A 27,217-nucleotide genomic window follows, 5' to 3' on the forward strand; every position below is an offset into this window, starting at 1 on the left:
AACATAGTAGCTCCACATTGACTGAAGGACATAGCATACACTAAACTATCAATTAAGCATTGCGAACGGAAATTTGGCCCCATAATTACTCATGCGATCCGGATATGGCGTGAAACACAAAAAAAATATCCTAACCCACATAAATGGCACAATCATACTCCCTTATTCAATAACAATGCACTCTTGATTGGAAAACGACCTATAAGATTCCCTATATGGGAAAAGCAAGGCATACACTCATTAGGGGATGTTTTTAACAAACAGGGTTTTTGTAGTTATGAAGAAATACGGAAAACATTTAATCCACACATCTTTTTTACATAGTTATTGTTATGTTTGAAGACTCAAGGTGTTCCATTAAAGAAACCAATTGAACACCACAGATACCACAAATTCTTCTATGAAAGAGAGACATCGAGAGGTTTTGTTTCAGATTTGTATCATCAATTACTAACGTCCTTGTATGAAACCCTCCACCTAGACTCCGTCTGGAGGAGGGATATACCATACCTGGAAAGTGATTTTGATTGGCAAGAAGCCTGGGCAAATGTTCGACTCACATCAAGGAACCCGGACCATCAACAAATCAATCTTAACTATATTCACAGGACATACTTGACTCCTATAAGACTGAAAAAAATGGGTCTTATACAAGACTCCAAATGCTCCTTATGTACAAATGGGGACGAGGGGACATTTATGCACATGTACTGGGACTGCCCACCAGTTAAGATATTCTGGAAAGAGGTGACCCAGCAATTATCAAATCTCTTAACTTGGAATATACCTGTACACCCCTCTGTATTACTGCTGAATGATGTTTTTGAGTGTGCAGTACATCCACAGCTAAAGAGATTGGTTTTATCGGGTATCACAGTGGCTAAAAAGCTGATAGCATCACGATGGTTCCAACCGGAAAAAATGTGCCGAAAGGTCTGGATTATTACATATCTCGATGTGATCTATCAAGAAATATCTACAGCAAGAATTTTGGGTCTCAATGAATCCAAAATGACATTGTGGTTAGAAGTGGTGGAGAAAATAAAAGCTAGCATATAATGGTAGTGTCTGGTTAGGAGCGAGGGAAAATGGATGGATTATCCAATGGGGGGTCCGGGAGGCGGGGGTACGAGCTAGAGCATATGTGTGTAGGTTTTTAGATAACAGGTATTAAGGGTATATCCTATATAAGACAATTAACTAAAATGTGATTTCATTGGATGTGCACTGTCAACTAATGCTTGTATATCTTATCGTGTGTTGTCATGTTTGTTTATGTGTTTGTTTAAAAAAATTATAAAAAAATAAAATAAAAAAAAACAGCTTTTTCTCAATTTCAATTGAATTTAAATGTTTTAAATTGTATATACATATCTCTAATAATACAGAGATGTGATTTTTGGTCCACATTGCCCAGCCCTAGTCATGTTGAATAAAAGGTATGTTCATTTAACTGATCTGTGGTTCTCTGTAGAAAGGTTGCTCATAGGCCACTCCCATCTTCTCATCATCAAATGGTAAATGGTGCATTAATATCCATATACAAAGGGCTTTACAATTTCTGTTCCTCACATTCACCCATTCACTCACACACCATGCAAGGCGCCAACCTGCTCATCGGGAGCAGTTGGGGGTAATCCGGGGTCACTGAAGTTGAGTTGACTACACTTGTGATCTAGCTGTGTAAAGTAAGTGAGTACCCATTGTGTATTATTTTGGTTGTTCTCTCTGAATCAATCAGATCAATCAGCTCAGTTCACCCCATAGGGATTGACTTGAGCAGCCTGTGCTAATTAGTCCAATCAACAGTCAGAGGCCAGCCCCCTACAGGTGTGGGACAATATTCATTAGGGATTTAAGTGTAGTTTATCCAAGCGCCAGCGACCGACTAAGGCCATGGTTACACTTACAACGTTTCATTTTCGAATTATTTAGTTTGCAATGTCCAAGTTAAAGAAGACGTGTACGGCCCATGGGGACATTAACGTGTGTTGTCGGGCCTTACAAATAAATTTGATTTGATTAGATTTGTAGGACACTTCGACTTGATTGTTTTCTCTATACCAGAAATCGTATGGCATGGGGTGCCTACTTCGGTGTCTATGTAGGCCTGCTTGTGTGTGTTTGTTTGTTCAGGGGGGGGGGATTTTATTTTATATTTTATATTTATCTAGATATAATGTAATTTTGCTTCCTGGTGAATGCCACATGCAAGCCCCTTGAGGGTTTTTAGGCAATTCTCCTACACATCCCTTGTGGACTATATTGTATTATATATGCAACTGTTTTTATATGTGTAAATAAACAAACAAACAAACAAACGTTGCCCGGGAGGAGCGGGAATCTAACCGGGAATCTTCCAATTACCAGACAACCGCTCTACCTCCTGAGCCACTGTCGCCCCATAACTTGTGTGTAAGTTGTGTCAATAATGAATGTACTTTGATAATATTGCTGTCTGCTCTGTGTGAACATTCAGATTGTGTTTTAAGGTGTCTTATTGTACTGGTTCTTTAAGTTATGTGTAACATCCTGACTCGGATGTCTTATTGTACTGGTTCTTTAAGTTATGTGTAACATTCTGACTCGGATGTCGTATTGTACTGGTTCTTTAAGTTATGTGTAACATCCTGACTCGGATGTCTTATTGTACTGGTTCTTTAAGTTATGTGTAACATTCTGACTCGGATGTCGTATTGTACTGGTTCTTTAAGTTATGTGTAACATCCTGACTCAGATGCCACTCTAATCCTCAGAATATTTTCACTTGAAATCGAAATTTTCATTCAGATTGTGTTATCAATTGTGTTATCAATCAATCTAAACCTATCAATCTACAACAATGTGGAACGCCCTACCCAAAGCTGTAAAGGAATGTGAATCCCTGCCCACATTCAAAACCGCCCTTAAAGAGCACCTACGGGAGGCTGCAATTCGAAACTGGCCACCGTAAATGCCCAAAACCCCCACCACCTCCTAATAGACAGTCTCCTCCCCACCGCATGTATATATTCCCTCCCCGCCGTATGTATATTCCCCTCCCACCCACCCACCCCCTCCTAATGTACAGTCCCCTCCCCATCATATGTATATACTCTGTCAGGATCTAGGGGTAACAGTACTGTATATTTGAATACCGCCTATGTCACAAATGTATCAGTACTAAATACCTATATGTCCCTATGCCATAAATGTCATGTATGTTGTGTATGTCATAAATGTCTATATGAATTGAAAATGGGGGACCCTGATGGAAACAAGACAAACGTCTTTCTCAGGTCTGCATCCCCTTAACAATTGTATGTATTGAGCCGTACTGTATTGTACCCATTCTGCAATCTGTTAAATAAAGTTTTCATTCATTCATTCATTCATCAGCTGTGAATTGTGAATGTTTTGCTGAACATCGTATGTTGACATGTATTTTGTTTGCTTGTTTTGTAGGTTGTCGAGAGTTAAAGCGCTCTTCAATAAAACCCAGGGATCACTCCAACAAAGTACATCACAAGGCCTCTGCTCTAACCAGTAGAATATGTAGTTCTGCACCCAGAATGAAGGGCAGATTGTACAGGATATCCTGTTGAAGAGAGACAGTAGTATCTGCTGCTCTCTACTGGGCATCCAATGCAGGGACCCACTTTCCCATCATCACAGGCTATCCATGTCTGCTATCATTAAAAAGTACAGTGTGTTGAACACCATCCCTTATAATAAAAACACACTTCTTCAATCAATATCTGAAATGGAAAAAAAGAATACTAACCTCTGTACTGTCTTTTACTAGTATGTATTCTGCTACTCAGGAATCTACCTTGCCTATATTATTACCTACTATGCTAATATGCACTCAAAGTCTGTAGCACTCAAGTTAAACACTGTTTGACGAACAATGTTACTTACCCTTAGCTGCCAGAGTTGTACCCTTCCCTTCTTGCTGACTTGTTGTACAGAACTTGTAAGTCGCTTTGGATAAAAGCGTCAGCTAAATGACTAAATGTAATAGAAACACAATTGTGCAAGAAAACACTCAACAGACCATAGTTCCCTGGACATCGAAGTTGACGGGCACTCTAATCTGCATCGAGCACAATGTGACCACAGAGGTTAATCATTCATTGAATGTTGGATGTAGGCTACTGTATAACATTAAACTGACCGCTGAATATTCACCAATATTTGAACTTGTGAGTTTAGATCTAAGAGTCCTTTCTGAGCATAATCTGCTGTTCTTCATATTGCAGCTCTGGCTGGTTTGCCACAAAATGAATGCAAATAAATTAGGGATGTCCGATATTATCGGCCTACCGATATTATCGGCCGATATCGGCATTAAAATGTGATATCGGAAAATATCGGTATCGGTTTAAATTTTTTATTTTAAATTTTTTTTAACATTTCTATAACCTTTATTTACCCAGGCAAGCAAGTAAGAACAAATTCTGATTTTATTTATTGTCAAAAGTATGCATAATGTTGTGTTAATTCCACAACAAGAGATATGTAATGTTAATTACCTGAAATTATGCATATATCGGTATCGGAAATTAAGAGTTGGACAATATCGGTATATCAGTATCGGTAAAAAAGCCAATATCGAGCATCCCTAAAATGAATGCATAGTTTGTTCTATTATTCCATTATCTATGTACATATTCTACCTGTACACCCTCCCCCCATGCTGCTATGACACTTGAATTTCTCCAAGGGGATTAATAAAGGTACACTTGACTTGACAGTAGCCTCTCCCAGCCCTGTCTGACTGGCATTGGCGTAGGTTACACACAGGAGTATTTTCGTTTAGTTTTCAAGATCAGTTTCGCTTTCCAGAGCGCAACGTAGTGGCAGGCGAGTTAGACATTTGTTTTGCGACCTGAGCACTTTCGTTTTGTCAGAACGAGGTGTGGTCAGACCGCAACGGATCGCGTCTCGAATTCAGCACTGAGCATGCGCGGGGAGGTAGTTACCTTGGATGTGCCAATACACTTCCTGCAAAAAAATCAACAAGCCACCATCTTTAACTGCCTCCGTGAGCCATTTAGCCAATGTAGCATTTATTTTTCAGCAATATAAGTGCAATAAACAAAACGGATACATTCACTGTTCTGCCTCTCATTTGTTGATGAAACAAAACTAACATCAACACAATTGACCACCAAGAGCGGATAGTTTAGTCTCACAAAAATATCGCCGATTGTGTTAGCTTACATGCTAACGCGATAGAATATGCCATTATAACAGTATAGCATTGTGGCTAGCAGCTAACGTTAGCTCACGTTAGCCAGCCAGCACCAAACTGATGATATCAGGAGCTATCAGTAGCTAGATAACATTAGACAACGCCTCATGTATTAAACAAAGGTGAATAGATGACTGGGCCATTTTGTTTAATGCTTGTTAAGATTGAAAGAGGAGCTCTGAGCTAACAGGGTCTGATAGCTAACGTTAGCTCACGTTAGCCAGCTGCTCATGCAATCGTTAATGCTAGCAGAATGAATTGATGTAAACTTTATTTAACATATTGCAGAATGGGTAGAATACAATACGGCTCAATACAAACAATTGTTAAGGGAATGCAGACGGTTGTAGCTTGGACTGGGGTCCTTATAACAATAACTTGACAACACATGGTAGCTGCAGCTATTTGGGACAGCTCTGTCGTCACCGGACGTTGGTGAGGGCACGCAGATGCGGCTCCGCGCAGATTACATGACACGTTGTCGGCGAGTTTTGGCGAGTATCCAAAACGGAAACACAATTTCAGCGTTGTCAGTAGGGCAACGCGTTTTCCTGCCAAAACGGCATTTCTATTTAACTGGGACAGCAAACGTATTCATTCAGCAACAAAACAAAAACAAAAACCCCCTGTGTAACCAGCGCCTCAGTGCCACGGAGTGCTAGGCTATGGCTTCGGCTCCAACAAAACAACTGTAAGCTACTGTACTTAAACTGAAATTGAGAAACATAACTGGAGACAAGAAGGTCGCTAATGATCTTGTTTGTTAGTTCCAGGAAGACTAAATTAGCCTAAACATTTTCTTGTCTCAAATTAGGCTAATTCAGGAATTGATCCAGATAGTTTGTGTTTCTTTAGGTGCACACCTTTGTCTTGTGAAGCATTATAAACGGGTTTCTTGTTTATAAACAAACAGTGGGGACCCTGATGTAAACAAGACGAAAGTATTTATCTGGTCTGCATCCCCTTAACAATTGTGTGTATTGAGCTGTACTGTATTGTACCCATTCTGCAATCTGTTAATAAAATGTTCAATCAATCAATCAATCAATGTTCGAGCCAATCAGCAACACCCGCTGAATCACGTGACCGAGTAGCCGCCTACGTGTGTAGGCTGGTAAAGCTATGCCTCCTAAAGTGTGAAAACGGAAGTACAGGAAGTACCGGCTACAGGCTTTCCGGTTTCGACAAAACAATTATAGAAACATGTGAAGTGCACAATATTTCCTCGTTTAAGCCACTGCAACGGCTTTGCCTGAAGAATTTACTACATGACCGGGACGTTCTAGCTTGTTTGCCGACAGGATTCGGGAAAAGTTTGGTCCGTTCGGAGGCAGCTTCCAGGGGAAGTACATACACCGGAAATTCTACCCCATAGACCAGGGGTTCCCAAACTTTTTCAGCTCGAGATCCAAAAGAGAAATTTGGTGTTTCCCCGGGACCCAAACTTACAAAAATACATCATGAATTGCCATAACATACATTTATAAACTACTGATAAAGAACACAACAAACCATGAATTTCAAATGTATATGTATTTATTTAATTATAAAGGTACATCACAGCAATAATCAGAGTGTAATGTTAAGTTGCTCACCACCTCATTATATGTACATACAATTTTGTAACACTTTTAAATGAACAAACATGTTCTACTCTCCTTTCTATTTCTCACCCCTTTTTCAACTCCATTTCTTACCCCCTCCCTCCGTCCCTCAACCTTAAACCCCAACATTGAGCAACATTCTGATTAATTTGTACGGACTTATTTTGAAATTCTACTGACCTGACATCATGCTAGAAGGGGTATAATATTTCATCTATGGCACAATGAAATCTAATGAGAGGTATGTGGCTGGTTGAAGTTTTCAACCAGCAGATCTATTCTGGGCTTGGTTTTTGAAAGTGCTATTCTGAGGTCATGCTGAGCATTTAGTCTGTTTCTGTATTTGCTTTTCATGTATGCTAGAGTAGAAAACCATGATTCACATAAGTATGTGGTGCCAAACTGAATCAACACATCTACAACTTTAATATAAAAAAAAAAGAAAAAAAAAGTATAAAATCTTTTTTATTTTTAATTGGCGACCCAATAAAAACGGGTCTGCGACCCATTTTGGGAAACGCTGCCATAGACACTTTCGGCCGTAGTGCTTTACCAGGCTTTATCTCACGGAGGAGATCAAACTGGGAACAAGGTTACTATGTGAGCGAGCTGCAGCGCTAAAAAAGAAGATGAAAAAAAACAACAGTACAAATTATGGGGCTCTATAGAATAATAGAGAAACCATGGCACTCCTGACTAACAGTTGTTTCAAATTAAAATGTGTCATTTTGCCGTGAGTGCGAAATATAAATTAGCTAAATAGCAGTGTAGATGGTTGTTCTGGCCAGAGGCTACTTTATAATCTCCATTCCCTCCCTCGCCTGGTGACAGCTATCCATGAATTCATCATAACACACATCTTCTCACGTGTAATACGATACAATCCTATTACATTGGGGTCTCTCTCTGTTAACTAAGGGTCCTCCCTGTCATCAAGTTTGAAACAAGATAGGGGAGAGTGGGGTAATTTGTGCCAAGGGGCAAGTAGTGTCACCCCTGTTATCAAGAAAACCATAGAAGAAGTTGGTCATGTGACAACATATTTTTGAAGAGGCATCCATTTCACTCAACATGCAAAGAAGGGAGACACATTTAAGTTCAAAAAACATTGTTTTGCCCTCCAAAGTAAAATTTGTATGATCAAGTTTTTTTTTATTGCTGTTTGAACAATTATAGACAACTTTGAAAACAGTTCACACGTGTGTTAGTGCTTTAGTAAGCTACACCATGAGTCTATACAGTTAGCATGATGCTAGCTCAAAACAGCTGGGGGATGCATTTTTTTCAAAATGGTAGGCTTGGGGTGATTTGTACCAAAGGGCCTCGGTTAAGTTGTGCCAAATGTTCCGTTTGTTAAGTTGCCCCAACTTTATAATTATTAACTATATATATTACTTTATTGTATTTTATTGTTTTAAATTTTTTTTTATTATTTTGTTATTGTACATTGTATTCTTACATTTGATCACTAAATCACTATCACTGATCACTATTCTTAATTTTAGACCAAAATCCATCATGCCACGCAGATACAAACGGAAGACAGACAGGGTTTCAACTCCTCTTGAGAAGTTGGAAAGAGCAGTGAAAGAGGTGCAACAGGGGAAGACTATACGTCAGGTTGGAAAGGAGATGAAGATCTGCAGGATGCTTTTACCGCTTGAGATTAAAATGATCTGTTTTACTTAAAATTATCAATGGCACAATTTACCCCAGTGTATTCTCTCTAATGTCACAACTTACCCCGCACCGGGGGCAAGTTGTGCCACAAAACCACTTTTCTTTTTTTCTAAAGCTATATTGCTGAAACAGTTTATTTAAGATCCAAAGGGATTGTCCCCAGGGATGCACAACATCCTAAACTATGTGTACATATTTTAGTTGGGGGCATTACTCGATTGACAGCCTTAGTTTTTTCACAGTTTGAACAGCAAATATCACATGGAATCTGATCTGGGACACTTTCACATGTGGTCCTGATGAATCAGATACAGGTCTGATCTTTTGCAACGCAACCTCAGTCATGAACAGTCCTGTCAGAATCCATGCGACTTTTACGTCACTTTAGATTTGACATTCATCACAGTTCTGCGCTGGCGGGAGTCACTGTGAAAACAAACATGGAAGACGGATGTGATGGGAGGTGGTCAGTGGAGGGACAGGGAGGTGTTTTACCATATTATTTTGGGGTGATACAAGCAGAACTTAATTTGCGCATGCGAGTGAGTTCATGAGTGTGACCAGTTCACACTGGAATCTGATCTTGGCCACATTTATAAAAACAATAATAATGTCAAGAGAGCCAAAGAAAATAAATCGGATCCGAGAAATAAATCAGAATTGAGCGCTAAAGCTTGCAGTGTGAACGCCTCGACATCAAAAGACTTGGGTGCAGAAATGTGTAAAAAGGGAAATCTTTTATTTAAAATAACAAGAGGTACAAACGATCAAAAAGGACAGTAAAACTCCCCCCCCCCCAAAAAAAAATAAAAAAATCAAGAAATCCCCCCCCACCCCAATATGGGGAGAAAAGAATTCACAACAAATCAAGATTCATCATTTCAATTAAAAAATACTCTCCTAGTCAGAAATATATGTACAACTTCTTTTAGAAAGTTCTGGGGAGGAGGGATACTGGGCCGGGACAAAGTGAAATACGGACGGACCCGGTGCCTACTCCTGGTGGAACTCTGGAGGAAGTGGTACAAGAATCCTCTCTCATTATATAAATAATAGCTTGGCTTGTTGAGTCTATAACTTACTGGTAAACCATCACCGTTTACAGACACTCCTTTTTGAAATTACCAGGAGGCTTTTGCACCTTTGGGATCGAGGCGCTTCCCGTGATAAAATGGTAAATCACTGTCCAAAAATAAGGGGGGCATTAAAAGCATGTGAGGAGGCAAAGCTAATGGAACACATGTGGTTAATATCGTGGCGGTGTTTGGACAGGTGTTTGGACAGGCGATTCCACTGCACTGCACATAAATGATCACACTATAGAACAACATGCCCGAGCTCAGCTCAGACACATTCTGAGGGTCATCGGATTCTGTGCTTATAGTCTATCTAGGGTATAAATCTGTGGTATATTAACACAACTAAATCAGAAAAACATTGTAACGTATAGAATGCGAGTGGTCAGTACATATGCAGTAGGGAAATCCTGAAGAGACCAGCAACACCGAGCTTCAGAAAGATTCAGAAATCCTTTAGAGAAAGTCTTCATAAATCCTTTAGAGAAAAGATTCAGAAATCCTTTAGAGAAAGGCTTCAGACAGGAAGTGTGTATTAAAGGCTACCCTGAAGAGAAAAGCTTCAGACAGGAAGTCGGGGTTAAAGGTTACCCTGAAGAGAAAAGCTTCAGACAGGAAGTTGGTCTTAAAGGTTACCCTGAAGAGAAAAGCTTCAGACAGGAAGTTGGTCTTAAAGGTTACCCTGAAGGAATAGCTTCAGACAGGAAGTGGGTATTAAAGGTTACCCTGAAGAGAAAACATTCAGACAGGAAGTGGGTATTAAAGGTTACCCTGAAGAGAAAAGATTCAGACAGGAAGTCGATCTTAAAGGTTACCCTGAAGAGAAAAGCTTCAGACAGGAAGTGTGTATTAAAGGCTACCCTGAAGAGAAAAGCTTCAGACAGGAAGTCGGGGTTAAAGGTTACCCTGAAGACAAAAGCTTCAGACAGGAAGTTGGTCTTAAAGGTTACCCTGAAGAGAAAAGCTTCAGACAGGAAGTTGGTCTTAAAGGTTACCCTGAAGGAATAGCTTCAGACAGGAAGTGGGTATTAAAGGTTACCCTGAAGAGAAAACATTCAGACAGGAAGTGGGTATTAAAGGTTACCCTGAAGAGAAAAGATTCAGACAGGAAGTCGATCTTAAAGGTTACCCTGAAGAGAAAAGCTTCAGACAGGAAGTGGGTATTAAAGGTTACCCTGAAGAGAAAAGCTTCAGACAGGAAGTGGGTATTAAAGGTTACCCTGAAGAGAAAAGCTTCAGACAGGAAGTGGGTATTAAAGGTTACCCTGAAGAGAAAAGCTTCAGACAGGAAGTGGGTATTAAAGGTTACCCTGAAGAGAAAAGATTCAGACAGGAAGTCGGTATTAAAGGTTACCCTGAAGAGAAAAGCTTCAGACAGGAAGTGGGTATTAAAGGTTACCCTGAAGAGAAAAGCTTCAGACAGGAAGTCGGTGTTAAAGGTTACCCTGAAGAGAAAAGCTTCAGACAGGAAGTCGGTGTTAAAGGTTACCCTGAAGAGAAAAGCTTCAGACAGGAAGTCGGTGTTAAAGGTCATCACAAACTTCACAAAACACATCGCCACGTTTAATAGTCCTGGTTTATCACAACACGGTCGCAAATCGGAAGGAAAAGAAACTTCAGAAATTAAATAAAAACTGATATTGACGAGTGTGAATACAAATATTGCACAACGCTTAGTTCCCAAAGCCTAGTTCTGCTATCCCTTTGTTAAGAGATACAAGCCGAGACGCTGCATTATTTAACCCGTTCACTACCACACTACAGAAGGTTAACCTTTCACTGTAGAAAGGGTTAACCTTCTGTAGTGTGGTAGTGAAAGGGTTAACCTTCTGTAGTGTGGTAGTGTAAGGGTTAACCTTCTGTATTGTCACAGTGAAAGGGTTAACCGTTTGGTAGTGTGGTAGTGAAAGGGTTAACGTGTATGGACGGGTCGCTTTACAACCTCTCTTCATCGTGTCGGATGAAGAAGGTCAAAGTTGTTTTCTCGTCAGTCAGTTTAATGGCCCGTCCTGAGTACTGCTTCTATTATTGCTACCATCGTCAACAATACAGCAGAATGAGCCTACCTCATTTATCTCCTAGGTGGCCGGGATGACATGACTAAGCAATGGGAAAAGATACACTTAAAACTCAAATACACAAAAACACACATTCTTAAGCATAATACATACATACACAACGCACGCACATCAACTCACTCTCTCTCCCTCTCTCTCTCGCTCACACACGGACGTTAACTATTTACATTTAAGGCACATAAAACAGATATACACGACAAATAAATGAACCCAACACAATGCATTTCAATGTTCAGTCCCTGGGTGTAGACGGTGGAGGGTTAACTTATGAGACTCTTTGTCCCCCACAGTCTCAAACATGGGCGCCTTACCCACAAAGACACTGAGGCACATGCTATCTCATCATAACCTACTGTTGAGCTAATCGTGGCTTCTCTCTCTCTCTCTCTACACTGACAACTTGACAAGTGAGCGAGGGGAGGAGGGGGGAGGCCGAGGGCGGCTTGCTCCCGGACTAGACGCCGGTGCCGCTATTCTCTCTCACGGCGACGACAACAACAACAACAAAACAGATCGTCGCGACGTCCTGGCTGTCGGGAAAATCTCTTCATCCACAAGGCCATACGGACTGCGGCTTCACCCTTGAGCGTGTCCGTCTCCATACCGCCTATAGCATAACCTAAGCCCCCCGATATATAAGTCAAGTCTGTCCAACCTTCTCTATGAGAACTTGCGAGGTTCCCCCGCAAGACACGCGGTGGTTCCAGTCCTGTCCCAGTCGACTGTAAAGACAATGATGACGCTAGCATTGGCAACTCTGAACGCGACCACACACAGGTTCCAAACAAAGTGATCAGTAGGAGGAGTTAAAACAACTCAAAGAAGGAAGATCGGTCAGCAATCCCGTCTTTGGTGTGTTCTTTTTTTTCTTTCTTTTTAGTTACATCAGTAGATTTCTCCTTCGAGTGCAAGAACAACCCAGCGACACACTTCCTGAGGCAGAGAGAAGCTCTTTCCGACGAACACTTTAGTAACATTTGGGCTGCGTTTTTTCCCACGACACGACGTACGCGGTAATAAAAGATCACCTTTAAATAACATCTTTGATATCGACAGTCAGGCCGGTAAACCCCGGGGGTGTCCCGATCTTCTGATAAAAAAAAAACAGAAAGCCTGTTCATTTCAGGTCTTTGGTACGGAGTATCGAAAGATTATCTTTTATGCTACAAGAAGAGTAGCGGTATTCAACAGCTCCACCCCCCTGTAACGCGTGGCCCGTGAGCCGTCGGAAGAAGTGAACACAAACCATTTTTAGCACCAAAATAAGGTTAAGAGTCACCAAAAAGGGGGAAGTGGACGTTTCTGGTTCTGGTTCTGGCGAGACGGACGAGGCTTCTTCTTTGATCCGCGGCGCGGGACCACCAGACGTTTCGTCCCAGTCTCTTTTGCCCGTCACTATAGTCTCGGTCCAGATCAGACCGTGGGGTTAAATGTTTAAAGCAAGTCTGACTGTTGACACCGAGAACCGCTCTACTCGGTAATAAACCTAATCCCTATACCTACCTACCGGGAAAAAAAGAAAAGACATTAAATAAAAAATAAAAACATTCATTTGGTTTGGAGTTCTTAGGGTTTCGCATCTTCCTCTAGTGCAGCAGAGTGGAGATCCAGTGGTCTTTACTTCTCCTAATCGTGTCCCAACTGCAGTCCGTTTCTCTCTCTCTCTTTGGACGTTACGTCACGTGTCCCTGTTGCAATCATACGGGTTTGTTCTGTTGGGTTTCTCCGGATAGGCAGCCCCCCTGTGGCGCTGGTGGTCTTAGGCCTCGGACGCAGCCTGGGGCTTGAGTTGGGCCTTCTCCATGGCGGTGCCGTACGGTAAGGATCGCTTGAAGAAGCCAAGCTGCAACAACAAGGGGCAGGAGAAGATGAGAGGATTTAGCAGAAGCACATTGACCACGTTAATGATAATGCTACGTTTTATTTATTAGGAAAACCCCAGCATTGCAGTAGCTATTCTTCCTGGTCCATAAAAAACGTACATTGTGACCGTGCAACATAATACTTACATCATAACATGACATTACAAGTAAACATGACAAAGGACTAGTACACACACACACACAGACATAATACTTACACCTTGCACCCACCCACCCCCTCCCAATGTACAGTTTCCTCCCCCTCGTATATATATATTTTCTGTTAGGATCTCTGTTTAACAGTACTGTATATTTGCATATCGTGTATGTCACAAATGTAACAGTACTGTATATCTGTATGTTGTGTATGTCGTAAATGTCATTATGAATTGAAAATGGGGGACGCTGATGTAAACAAGACGAAAATCTTTCTCTGGTCTGCATCCCCTTAACAATTGTGTGTATTGAGCCGTACTGCATTGTACCCATTCTGCAATCTGTTAATAAAGTTTTCAATCAATCAATCAACATATAACATTACAAGTAAACAGGACAGAGGACCAGTACACACACAGACATAATACTCATAACATATAACATGAAATCGATCTTTTGAAATCAATCCTAACCCCAGTACCACTACCTACCAACACAGGCCAATAAAATACTGTAAGGTGCAATTCTGTGTGTGTACCACCGGGGGGTGGTGGTGCACTCACTTTGTACAGGACATAGATGAGTAGAGCCAGAAGCAGAAGCCCGGCCAGGATGGCCAGGATAATGATCCAGAGAGGGACAGGGTTCTGGTTCTCCGGCTTGTTCCAGACCACCGGGGTCACCACCTGAGGGAGGGACACCACAGCCACATTACTCATCTCCAAGAAGACAACCATGACACACGTGTGGAGGACATCAGGCTGGTTGGAGGAAACTTAATGCCTTTTGCATTCTAGTCGTTTGAACCTGACCGTTCAACGGGTAGCTGAACTATATTACTACCTACTATGGTAATATGTCAAGAGAGAGAGAGAGAGAGAGAGAGAGAGAGAGAGTTAAAGAGAGAGAGAGGGGGGGAGCAGGCAAGAGTTAGAGAGAGGGGGGGAGAGTTAGAGAGAGAGAGGGGGGGGGGCGTTAGAGAGAGAGAGGGGGAGAGTTAGAGAGAGGGGAGAAAGAGGAAAATAGAGAGTTAGAGAGAGAGGAAAAGAGTTAGAGAGAGAGAGCGAGAAAGAAAAAGTGAGAGGGAGAGAGATGGGGGGAGAGAGTTAGAGAGAGAGAGGAGAGGAAACGAGAGTTAGAGAGAGAGGAAAAGAGTTAGAGAGAAGGGAAGTCCTCTATTTTGCACATTAGTATCAGAAAAACGACTAACTACTAACCATTGTACCATCTTTCTCCCAGCATGCACTCTGCTACTAAGGAATCTACCTTGCCTATATTACTACCTACTATGCTAATTATGTCTTATGTCTGGCCAAATTCCCAATCAGGTCTCTGACATTATGCAGCCATTATGACATCAAGGCCACCTAATCATCCCTTACCCTTAATTGGCTGATATCAAACCCTGTCCCCTGAGCCGTTCAGCCATTGTGTGGTGTGATATGTGCCTGGTGCCAGTGTATGGCAGCCATTGAGCCTGCGTAGCCCAAGGTTGGGTGCTACCAGTGGTGGTGAAGGAGGCAATTTCCACCCTACATTGTAAAGCGCTTTGAATGTCTAGAAAAGCGCTATATAAATGCAAGTAATTATTATTATTATTAATATTTACTACTATGTACTCGAGACTGTAGCACTCAAGTTCAACACTGTTCGACGAACAATCTTACTGACCCTTAGCTGCCAGAGTGTACCCTTCCTTCCTGCTGACTTGTTGTACAGAACATGTAAGTCGCTTTGAATAAAAGCGTTCAGCTAAATGACAAAATGTGTGAAAATGTAACTAGTAAATACCTTTTTGTGTCCACTGGGATAGTGGCGGGGCAGGATGGTGTAAGGCATCGTGATCACGCTGTACTGTGCCTGACATTCCAACACATAGTGCTTATAGGGCCTCTGAGGAGAGAAACCATTCAAGCTCAATCAGATTAGATTCAAATGTATTATTATCATATTACAGCACAGGTACAGTCAGCGTTGTAGTCGAGTCACTAAGTCTCAAGTCCGAGTAGAGTCTCGAGTCCACAATGTTCGAGTTTGAGTCACCAAAGAAGAGCCCTAGTCCGAGTCCGAGTCATCAAGGTTGAGTCCACTCCACTCTGGCAGTTAAAGAGCTGACATATAAATAAAGAAAGGTCTATATTAAACATAAATGCCACAGCAGTCACCGTTTCAAAAGGGAGTTTATTTACTTTGTGACACAATAGCCAAACAAATGCACCAGCCATCAATATCTTATGCCAAATGATTAGGGCCTAATGCAAAACAATTAAATAAAGAAATAACTATTTATCAATGAACAAGTCTGAGTCCTCGTCTGCACCTTCCGAGTCCGAATGCAGTCAATGCTCGAGTCCAAGTCCAAGTCATCAGTGCTCAAGTTCGAGTCCGAGTCCTGGACTCGAGTACTACAACACTGGCTACAGTACAACCAAAAGAAGTTTGGCATCCAACCAGAGTGCAAATGTAACAGTAAAGTGCAACAGTAATATACAATGTACATGTGATGTCACTAGAGCGTTTGATAGACAGCTTGCTCATTCCAATCATTTGACTTGGTCGTTCGTTTGATTGGATGTCTTGTTTTAGCTCCTACCACTTACCGTAATACCGTTTTCTTTTTCATTTAGGTGTCAAACGTTTTATGTTTTTGAGTACTAGCGAGTACTGTCGACATAGTAAGAAATCTAAAAAGTTGCCAAAAAATATAAAAATATAAATAAACTGGGTATAAAATATAAATCAGTGCCAAAAATCCAAAAAATCTAAATAAACTGGGTAAAAAATATAAATAAGTACTACTGAGTGTAGTGCTAATCAGATGTATGTACAGAGTTGTAATATAAATATGAATATGTTATTTAAATGAATGGATCCGTTTAAAAACAAACAAAAAATGTGTTACAACTAACGTGTAATTCCTCTCATTGTCCAGCAGGTGGCGGTAACGCCTTACGGAGACCGGCTGGCTCTTTAACACAGAAAATCCCTCTAAACATTCCAATCCTATGAGAGGCGGTGACCGCCACCAAATTAAATTTCAATACAGTCACACATACGCCTCGTATTAGAGCGGTTAGGAGCATGTGAGGTCTCCCAGAGCAGCTCCTTGTCGGGGGTACCTTTAACCCTTTCACTACCACACTACAGACGGTTAACCTTTCACTACCACACTACAGACGGTTAACCGGGTATTTGGTTTAATTGTGCGTGCAGTGCGTGTTTATTTGAGCTGCCGGTTAACCGTCTGTAGTGTGGTAGTGAAAGGTTAACCGTCTGTAGTGTGGTAATGAAAGGGTTCACCGTCTGTAGTGTGGTAGTGAAAGGGTTAACCGTCTGTAGTGTGGTAGTGAAAGGGTTAACCTTCTGTAGTGTGGTAGTGAAAGGGTTAACCCTTTGCCGTGTGGCAGTGAAAGGGTTAAGACGCACACAAAGCGAGGCAAGTTGGGTCGAGGGGCGGCTCAAATAAACACGCACTGCACGCACAATTAAACAAAATACCCGAATACACAAATAGCCGCTGCTGCACAAAACATTCCAATTCTACTCCGTTAGCTACCGTTTCCCCTTTTATTGAGCCAAATATCTGAGACTGCCTACTGGGCAGACTTCTAAAGGTAGAATCTGCAATGCCGTCTAAAACAGTGGACTCTAGGCACAGAAATAAGCCCCGCTTGGTATTGCACTTTGTTTAAAGTTTTTTAGTTTTGGTCTGATCGGCGTTTAACAGTTTCACGAGGTCAGATACACCGTCTTTACGTCATCAATTCCAGCGACAAGAATGTCTGAATCTCCGGAGAAAGTCCAGTGAAGCCTCCGATTGGCTGGGCTGTAGCGGAGCCAATCGTTTTGCTTAGGACACTTTGGAAATGTACTGTATGCGAGTTGACACGGATAAGGAGGTCCGTGGTTGGTCAATTCATACGTCCGTCACACTTTTCTTTTGTTCTTAGGGGGCAAAACCCTTGAACCCACTTTTTTGAACCCAGCATTGCGTTGTACTTTTCTGCACCAATTTGTGCCTTTTTCTGCATCAATTTATGGTGGAAATGTCTTTCAAAAAGACAACATTCAGGTACCCTCTGACACAAATATAATGGAATATAATGCAGTAAGGCTTTCAGGGATTCTGTATTGCTTTCAAATATGTATTTTATAGTTACAGGTAAGAAGGATATATAAATATTTTGACCCCCTTATTTTTTTTTTACCTCTGTTGGGGAGGGGGTTGTCTTTCATATTAGCTATATCTTTTGAGGGGGACAAATTGACCTCTTCTCAATACTGAGGGGGACATGTACCCTGCAAAAAAAAATATATATATACCTATGCCGTCACGCATCAGTGAGGTCATAAACAGGCAGGGTTCATACCTCTGTGAGGTCACAAACAGGCCCTCAGCGAGGTCACAAACAGGCCCTCAGTGAGGTCACAAACAGGCAGGGTTCATCCCTCAGTGAGGTCATAAACAGGCAGGGTTCATCCCTCAGTGATGTTATAAACAGGCAGGGTTCATCCCTCAGTGAGGTCACAAACAGGCAGGGTTCATCCCTCAGTGAGGTCACAAACAGGCAGGGTTCATCCCTCGGTGATGTCACAAACAGGCAGGGTTCATCCCTCTGTGAGGTCACAAACAGGCAGGGTTCATCCCTCAGTGAGGTCACAAACAGGCAGGGTTCATCCCTCAGTGAGGTCACAAACAGGCAGGGTTCATCCCTCAGTGAGGTCACAAACAGGCAGGGTTCATCCCTCAGTGAGGTCACAAACAGGCAGGGTTCATCCCTCAGTGATGTCATAAACAGGCAGGGTTCATCCCTCAGTGAGGTCACAAACAGGCAGGGTTCATCCCTCGGTGAGGTCACAAACAGGCAGGGTTCATCCCTCAGTGAGGTCACAAACAGGCAGGGTTCATCCCTCAGTGAGGTCACAAACAGGCAGGGTTCATCCCTCAGTGAGGTCACAAACAGGCAGGGTTCATCCCTCAGTGAGGTCACAAACAGGCAGGGTTCATCCCTCAGTGAGGTCACAAACAGGCAGGGTTCATACCTCGGTGAACGTCTCGGCCCAGACGCGGGAGCGCACTTTGACGATGGCCGTGTTCCCCTTCTTCAGAAGCCCCACGGTACACTGCAGTGTCCAGCAGTCCACGTCGGGACACGTCTGGGAGGAGACGGGGAGAGAAGGGGACAGAGGCGGTCAAGGTGTTAATTCAATACTGAAACATCACTTCAAATTGACAAAGAGGCAGAGCGGTCGTCTGGTAATCAGAAGGTTCCTGGTGGTTCGATTCTCCCGCTCCTCCCCCGGGCAGCGTGTCGAAGTGTCCTTGAGCGAGACACTTAACCCCCTAACTGCTCCCGATGAGCAGGGTGGCACCTTGCACGGTCGCCTCCGCCGTCGGTGTGTGAGTGAATGTGTGAGTGAACGGGTGAATGTGAGGCATAAGCTGTAAAGTGCTTTGGATAAAAGCAGTCCATTTTTACCACATTCACACAGCGGCCATTTTGCTCTTGCGTCATGCTCAGGTTGCGAGCACGACGTACGAGAAAAATGCCCGCCGTGTGAATGTGGTCAATGTAAAAAAACTTTTTTTATTAGCCTACACTTATTCTCTTTTATTTCTCCAAATCTCTCAAAACCTCTCTCTCTCTCTGAGTCATTAGATGACATGAATCGAGAACTGATGGGAGGAAGGTCAGCGCAGACGACCGGAAAGGGTAGACATGGGAAAGCCAGATAACAGTCATGTTAATGTTGCAAGCCAAATAAATAAAACAAAGAGCCCAATGTTATGATCTCTCCACCCCACAGGCCTGCTTCAAATTAGGGCCAGATTGAGGGAATGTCATGAGACTGTAAAAAAATGCAGCAGCACGCAGTCCCCAGTCTTCCACATTACAACCCGACCACTAAAAACCCAGCCCACTTTTCACAAGACCTTGTTGAATACACAATCTTAATTAGATCCACCCCATGATGATGCCGCTTGGCACTTTTTGAAAACGCTTTATAAAACGTTCTCAAGAGCGCTGGTTGTTGAGGAGACGAGAGCACCCCTTCAGAGTAGGGGTGTAAAGGTACACGTATCCGTACCGAACCGTTTCAGTGTGTACCGTACCGAACGGCTGTGTAGTGTACCGAATGAATACAACGGTATGTTAACCGCTGTTTTTTTCACAATATAATATAATTATTTAAAAAAATATTATTATTAATTTCAATATAGAATATTCGTTGACAGCCCTACAAGTACAATTAGTAACTGCACACTACAGTACATCACCCCTGAGTGGAACATGGAAAGCCAAACTTTCCCCCACAGTACCATAACCCGTACCGAACCTTGACTTCAAAAACGAGGTACGTACCGAACCGTGGTTTTTGTGTACAGTTACACCCCTACTTCAGAGCGCTGGTGTTACAGGAGACGGTACCAGCCCTGTTGGGTTTACTTATTGCACCGAGGAGGGCGAGCGCACAGAAGGAGATCAGAGGACACCCGCCCGCTCCCCCGGGGGGCCCGGTCTTTTAGACGGGCTTAATAAGGGCATACAGGCAGACGAGGAGAGTATCCGTCCACTTCCTCCCGGTGCCCTAGGGGGGGGGGGGCCGTCGGGAGGCTGAGGAGCCTTGGGGAAGCGGCGTGGCTTGGTGCCAGAGATGCCTCCTCAACCCCAGAGGCCCCCCTGTGTCCTCCCTGCTGGGGTCACTGGTCCGAGGCAGGAGCTGGAGGACACGCGGGCCGCTTCCCCCGACGACCGTAAAGTCAGCGCCTGGCGCGGCTGCAGACATTTACATTTTCATTTAGTCATTTAGCTGAACGCTTTTATCCAAAGAGACTTACAAGTTTTGTACGACAAGTCAGCAGTAAGGGCACAACTCTATCAGCTGAGTAACAATGTTCATCAAAGTGTTGAGTGCTACAGTGTAGGTTAGTATATTAGGACATATTAAGTGCATGACAGTAAGGTTAGTTAGGGTTAGATTTATATATATTTTTTTAAATTTCAGATAATGGTTGAAGAAGTGCGTCTTTAGTCGACGGCGAAAGATTGGACGGGTTTCGGCTGTTCTAACTGGGGTGGGTAGTTCATTCCACCATTGTGGGGCAAGGACTGAGAATAGGTGACTTCTCTTTGATGACCCTCCTGGAGCTTGGATAGGAGTGGGTCTGAGACGGCCAGAAGATGCAGAGCGTAGGGGTCTTGAGGGTGTGTAGTTAGAGACCATTGACCGGAGGTAGGCGGGAGCGATTCTCTTTGCAGTACGGTATGCCAGGTCGAGATGGGGGGGGGGGGGGGGGGCAATAGTGGCTCTGGAGGTAGAGCAGTCGTCTGGTAATCCGGAGATTCACGGTTGGATTTCTGCTCCTCCCAGCAGCGTGTCGATGTGTCCTTGAGCAAGACACCGCTCCAGATGAGCAGGTTGGGCACCTTGCATGGTCGCCTCTGCCGTCGGTGTGTGAATGCGTGAGTGAATGGGTAAAAATGTGAGGAACAATTGTAAAGTGCTTTGGATAAAAGCTGCTATATAAATGCACCATTTATCATTTAGATACTACTACACGTTCCATGACAAGTAAATATAAACCAAGAAATAAAAAAGTGTCGTCCTCCTATAAAACCCAGATCGACAACTTCAACCGAAACACCACTTTCCCCTTTAAATCGAGAGACACTTTGTACAGAGATGTCCGTCCTTCCCGGCGTGAAGACAAAAGCGCAGGAGGCAAACAATGGCCTCCTTCATCCAGACGTGTCATCAGACGGGCTTGATAAATAGGGGGCGGTTGAGGAGCGACAGGGCGGCCGGACAAAGACCCTTTTGACGGATGCAGGTAGCGGGAGACGAGAGAGAGAGGGAGAGAGAGAGGGAGAGAGAGAGGGGGAGAGAGGGAGAGCGAGAGAGAGAGAGGAGAAAGAGAGGGAGAGAGTGAGAGAGGGAAGAGAGAGAGAAGAGGAAGGGAGAGAGCGAGCGGGAGACGGGAGAGAGGGAGAGAGGGAGAGAGAGAGGGGGAGAGAGGGAGAGAGAGGGGGAAGAGAGAGAGAGATAGAGAGGAAGAGAGAGAGCGGGCGGGAGACGGGAGAGAGAGGGGGGGAGAGAGGGAGAGCAAGAGAGAGGAGAAAGAGAGGGAGAGAGTGAGAGAGGGAAGAGAGAGAGATAGAGAGGAAGAGAGAGAGAGAGCGAGAGAGCGAGAGAGAGAGAGAGAGAGAGGGAGAGAGGGATGGCGGCTACCTGCAGCTGGGCGGATCAATGGGGCCAGTGTGTTGCCCCGACAACACCCCGAGTGGAAGATTAAAGGGGAGCCGGTGAACTGAAGCAGTGCATCATGGACACAGTCACGCCCCCCCCCCCCAGGTCAAACCCCCCCCACCCCACTCAGCCCTCTGGCATCACGGAGCCTTTAATGTTACAATTGCCACAACAGGAGTCCCCCCTTACCCTGCGACCCCTCCCTTTTGATGACATCTTCTAATCTAATTACCCTATCCAGGGAGCCTTGTGTAAGGGGGGGGGGGGGGACCAACTGCCACCGGAGTAGATGTAGAATCTTCCACGTGACTTTAGGCGGCTAGGAGCAGTGGTGGAATTAAAAGTAGAAATACCCAGATGAATGAGTACTCTGGTAAAAGTAAAAGTCCTCCATTCAAAAGTATTTGCTATTGAATGTACTTAAGTATCTAAAGTAAAAGTATGCATTTTACATCTTAAAGTGGTGTGTGGTCCAGTTACGCTGCTCTGATCACATCTTGAAGTCCTGTGTGTTCCTCCTAGCCAGTGGTCGAAAGTCACCTAAGTATTTTTACTCAAGTACTGTACTCAAGTACAATTTCGAGCTACTTGTATGCAAGTATTTTCATTTTAGGGAACTTACTACTTTTACTCCGCTACATTTCAATGGAAATATTGTACTTTTTACTCCACTACATTTATCTGAACCCATCGGTTACTAGTTGCTTTGAAGAAAAAGATTTTGCATAGAAAACATGGCAAAAAATGTATGAAGATGATATACGTTCACATTTGAAGCCTGTCGACTTCAAGAGGACGTAATCAGAGCAGCGTAACTGGACCACATACCACTTTAAGATGTAAAATGCATACTTTTACTTTAGATACATAAGTACATTCAATAGCAAATACTTGTCTACTTTTACTTAAGTATAAAGTTTGAATTGAGGACTTTTACTTTGACCAGAGTACTCATTCATCTGGGTATTTGTACTTTACCCGCTGATCCAGGAGTCCACTGTGGTTCTGATCTAACTAGGCTGGACAGGATATGCCTCCTAAAGTGTGTAAACGGAAGTACAGGAAGTACAAGAAGTACAGGCTACAGGCGTTCCGGTTTCGACAAAACAATTATAGAAACGTGTGAAGTGCACAATATTTCCTCGTTTAAGCCACTGCAACGGCTTTGCCTGAAGAATTTACTACATGACCGGGACGTTCTAGCTTGTTTGCCGACAGGATTCTGGAAAAGTTTGGTCCGTTCGGAGGCAGCTTCCAGGGGAAGTACATACACCAGAAATTCTACCCCATAGACACTTTCGGCAGTAGTTCTTTACCAGGCTTTATCTCACGGAGATAAAACTGGGAACAAGGTTATGATCTAACTAACAGTTTCTACAGGGCCGTCTGATGTAACACAATAAGGACATTTAACTATATAACAGCATTTACACAGTAAAACCGCAAACTGAGGCCCTCTGGCCGCTGACTCTCAGCCCACCTTCTCACGCCACCTATTGCATTAAGTCTTCCATCTTTGGCCTCAGTATTCCTACCCAAGTCAATTTAGAGAGTTAGAGAGTTAGAGCGGAGTGCAGCTGTCGGCACATCAACCGCGCCGAACCGTGAGTGTTTCCATTCACCCGTTGGAATGAGGACTGTGTAGAGTCAAACCCAGGGCGTAGGTCTGGTTTCAACATTGGCACTTTGAGAGCATAGTTTCCTGCATTCTGGTGTACTTTTATGCACCAATTTGTGCCTTTTCTGCATCAATTCATGGTGGATTACCGCACGCAAGGCTAACCGGAAGCCCCTGACTGAACGCGAGTGAGAGGCACGTCTGCCAGGCTGAGATGGTACGGCCCTGTAGGGGTGTCTGTATGATGGTACGGCCCCTGTAGGGGTGTCCGGAATTGTTGGTAAATATATAGTCACAGGTAAGAAGGATATAGAAATGTTTAGACTCCCTTGTTTGTTTTTTTGCCTCTTTTGGGGAGGGGGTTGTCTTTCATATTAGCTATATTTTTTGGAGGGGGACATGTTTAGCTCTTCTCAATATCCAGGGGGACATGTCCCCTGCAACCCTCCCTAAAATCTACAGATAATATGTATATGGTTTCAACTATTAAGTGACACTTATTGCACGAAAAAGACACGCGGTTGAAGTCTACGTGGTCCTCATTCCATCTCACACTGCAATTTTAACCCTTTCACCACGGAAGGTTAACCTTTCACTACAGACGGTTAACCTTCTGTAGTGTGGTAGTGAAAGGGTTAACCTTCTGTAGTGTGGTAGTGAAAGGGTTAACCTTCTGTAGTGTGGTAGTGAAAGGGTTAACCTTCTGTAGTGTGGTAGTGAAAGGGCTAACCTTCTGTAGTGTGGTAGTGAAAGGTTAACCTTCTGTAGTGTGGTAGTGAAAGGTTAACCTTCTGTAGTGTGGTAGTGAAAGGGTTAACCTTCTGTAGTGTGGTAGTGGAAGGTTAACCTTCTGTAGTGTGTTAGTGAAAGGTTAACCTGTAGTGTGGTAGTGAAAGGGTTAACCTGTAGTGTGGTAGTGGAAGGTTAACCTTCTGTAGTGTGTTAGTGAAAGGTTAACCTGTAATGTGGTAGTGAAAGGGTTAACCTGTAGTGTGGTAGTGAAAGGTTAACCTTCTGTAGTGTGGTAGTGAAAGGTTAACCGTCTGTAGTGTGGTAGTGAAAGGTTAACCGTCTGTAGTGTGGTAGTGAAAGGGTTAACCTGCTGTAGTGTGGTAGTGAAAGGTTAACCTTCTGTAGTGTGGTAGTGAAAGGGTTAACCTTCTGTAGTGTGGTAGTGAAAGGTTAACCTTCTGTAGTGTGGTAGTGAAAGGGTTAACCTCCTGTAGTGTGGTATTGAAAGGGTTAACCTTCTGTAGTGTGGTATTGAAACGGTTAACCTTCTGTAGTGTGGTAGTGAAAGGTTAACCTTCTGTAGTGTGGTAGTGAAAGGTTAACCTTCTGTAGTGTGGCAGTGAAAGGTTAACCTTCTGCAGTGTGGTAGTGAAAGGTTAACCGTTTGTAGTGTGGTAGTGAAAGGTTAACCTTCTGTAGTGTGGTAGTGAAAGGGTTAACTTCCTGTAGTGTGGTATTGAAAGGGTTAACCTTCTGTAGTGTGGTAGTGAAAGGTTAACCTTCTGTAGTGTGGTAGTGAAAGGCTAACCTTCTGTAGTGTGGTAGTGAAAGGCTAACCTTCTGTAGTGTGGTAGTGAAAGGTTAACCGTCTGTAGTGTGGTAGTGAAAGGTTAACCGTCTGTAGTGTGGTAGTGAAAGGTTAACCTTCTGTAGTGTGGTAGTGAAAGGGTTAACCTTCTGTAGTGTGGTAGTGAAAGGTTAATCGTCTGTAGTGTGGTAGTGAAAGGTTAACCTTCTGTAGTGTGGTAGTGAAAGGCTAACCTTCTGTAGTGTGGTAGTGAAAGGTTAACCGTCTGTAGTGTGGTAGTGAAAGGTTAACCTTCTGTAGTGTGGTAGTGAAAGGTTAACCGTCTGTAGTGTGGTAGTGAAAGGTTAATCGTCTGTAGTGTGGTAGTGAAAGGTTAACCTTCTGTAGTGTGGTAGTGAAAGGCTAACCTTCTGTAGTGTGGTAGTGAAAGGTTAACCTTCTGTAGTGTGGTAGTGAAAGGGTTCAAGTAATAATCTCCACAACCTCATGATGAATACATTTAAAGGTAGCTATAAACAAGCACTTATGGACACATAAGAGAGAGAGGAGCTTGAGCAGTAATGTGACTGCCTATTATTTTTTAGTCTTCGACTATTTACCTTTTGTTCGAGACAAATAAAAATCAAATCAGATCAAATCAAATGAATGAATGTCTCGCCCCTCTCTCCTCTCCGTCACCAAACAACAACAACAGTAGTGACTCTACTCATAACAAACACGGCTCATGAACTCTGTTGGCGTTGGCTGTTCTCCTCGGCCGCTCTAACTGGCAGTGTTTCTGGCCAGGAGGACGCTCCCGGGGAAAAGGGAAATCATCCGGCACACAGGAAGGAACACGCCTCGCGTCGCCAGTGGCAACGGCATTTTGTTTGGAAACAATAGAAGAATCAACTCAGTAGTTGGCGTGAATGTTCGAGATGGGGAAGGCGAGTCAGGTACGGTGCAAAACGACCGATTATCGAACTACAAGCCCCCCCCCCTCCACACTGCTGACTGAACACTGAACGCTACAGACACTGCTGCTGTGACTTCACTGTCACCTCCACTAACATAGGGAGGTGTAGTGGTTACTAGGGCTGACCTTCAAAGCTTTTTTTGGCAATCAAAGCTTCAGGGCCGAGCTTCGATTTTAATTCGAAGCTTCGAGATATAATCTTTTTTTTTTTTATTTTAAATATTTTTATTTTATTTATAATTTTTTTTTTATCTTATGTTGTGGGACTTGTACAGCACTTTGGTAAACTTTGTTGTTTTTAAATGTGCTCTATAAATAAAGTGGATTGGATTAATTAATTAAGTAGCCCCTTTCGTGACTGTGACGCAGCCAACAAGGTTTCACTCGGCTGCGCTGCCTGGGTGCAGTGGGGCTGCTCTCACAGCCAACGACATGACATTACATAATTATGTTGCAACCTTCGTCTATCAAGCAAACAATTATATTATATTTATATGTAGTTGATAGAGACAAAGGCAGAATTCGACTTAATGTTGCATGTAATGCATGCATGTTTTATTAAGACATATTTTTATATGGGTCGTGACACTTAAAAAAAGCAGCACAATGAACACAAATCTGTCCGACATAGTATTAAATAACAAACGGCATTGCTTCGCTTCTTCGTCGACATGTCTGCTGCACATGTCCTTGTTGTTTTCAACACAGATAATCTCCACGTGCTTGTTGTAGAGGTGGAGTCGAGGTGCCGCTTACTTTCGTTTCATTGGAATGGAGGCGGGAAGGTGCCACTTACTTTCGTTTCATTGGAATGGAGGCGCAAGATTTTGGAGGCAAAAAAAAGTTAATTTTTTTTTATATATATATTTTTTTATAATTTAAATCTTTTTACTTCGATTTTTATTTTTTTGTTCGAAGCTTGTGCCATCGAACGAAGCTTCGAAGCTTCGAAGTATTTAAGACAGCCCTAGTGGTTACGTCATTGCTGTTTTTCGTGTTCCACCCTCTGTCCAAAGCAATGTATTTCCCCATTGCCCATTTCTAAATCGTCTCGTTTTAAAACAAATAAAGCATTAACATTTGCATGGTGTACCTTTCTGTGCTTATTCATCCACAATCTATAGCTCAACTAATATTAATATTCGCAATTTATCATTAAAAA

At 43.1% G+C, this 27,217-nt stretch overlaps 1 protein-coding gene across 1 annotated transcript in view; it reads right to left on the bottom strand.

The window, feature by feature from the left end:
* Positions 1-13,376: 13,376 nt before the first annotated feature.
* Positions 13,377-27,217, bottom strand: part of LOC311244426 (integrin alpha-5-like) — a 114,221-nt gene continuing 100,380 nt past the window's right edge. Inside the window, 4 exon segments of the mRNA XM_084333924.1 lie at positions 13,377-13,517; positions 14,256-14,378; positions 15,484-15,585; positions 18,736-18,849. Of these exon segments, the coding sequence (XP_084190050.1) occupies positions 13,434-13,517; positions 14,256-14,378; positions 15,484-15,585; positions 18,736-18,849 (423 nt within the window). The 3' untranslated portion in view covers positions 13,377-13,433.

The sequence above is a fragment of the Notolepis coatsorum genome, assembly GCF_963971535.1.
Source record: "Notolepis coatsorum genome assembly, chromosome: 17".
Taxonomy (NCBI): Eukaryota; Metazoa; Chordata; class Actinopteri; order Aulopiformes; family Paralepididae; genus Notolepis; species Notolepis coatsorum.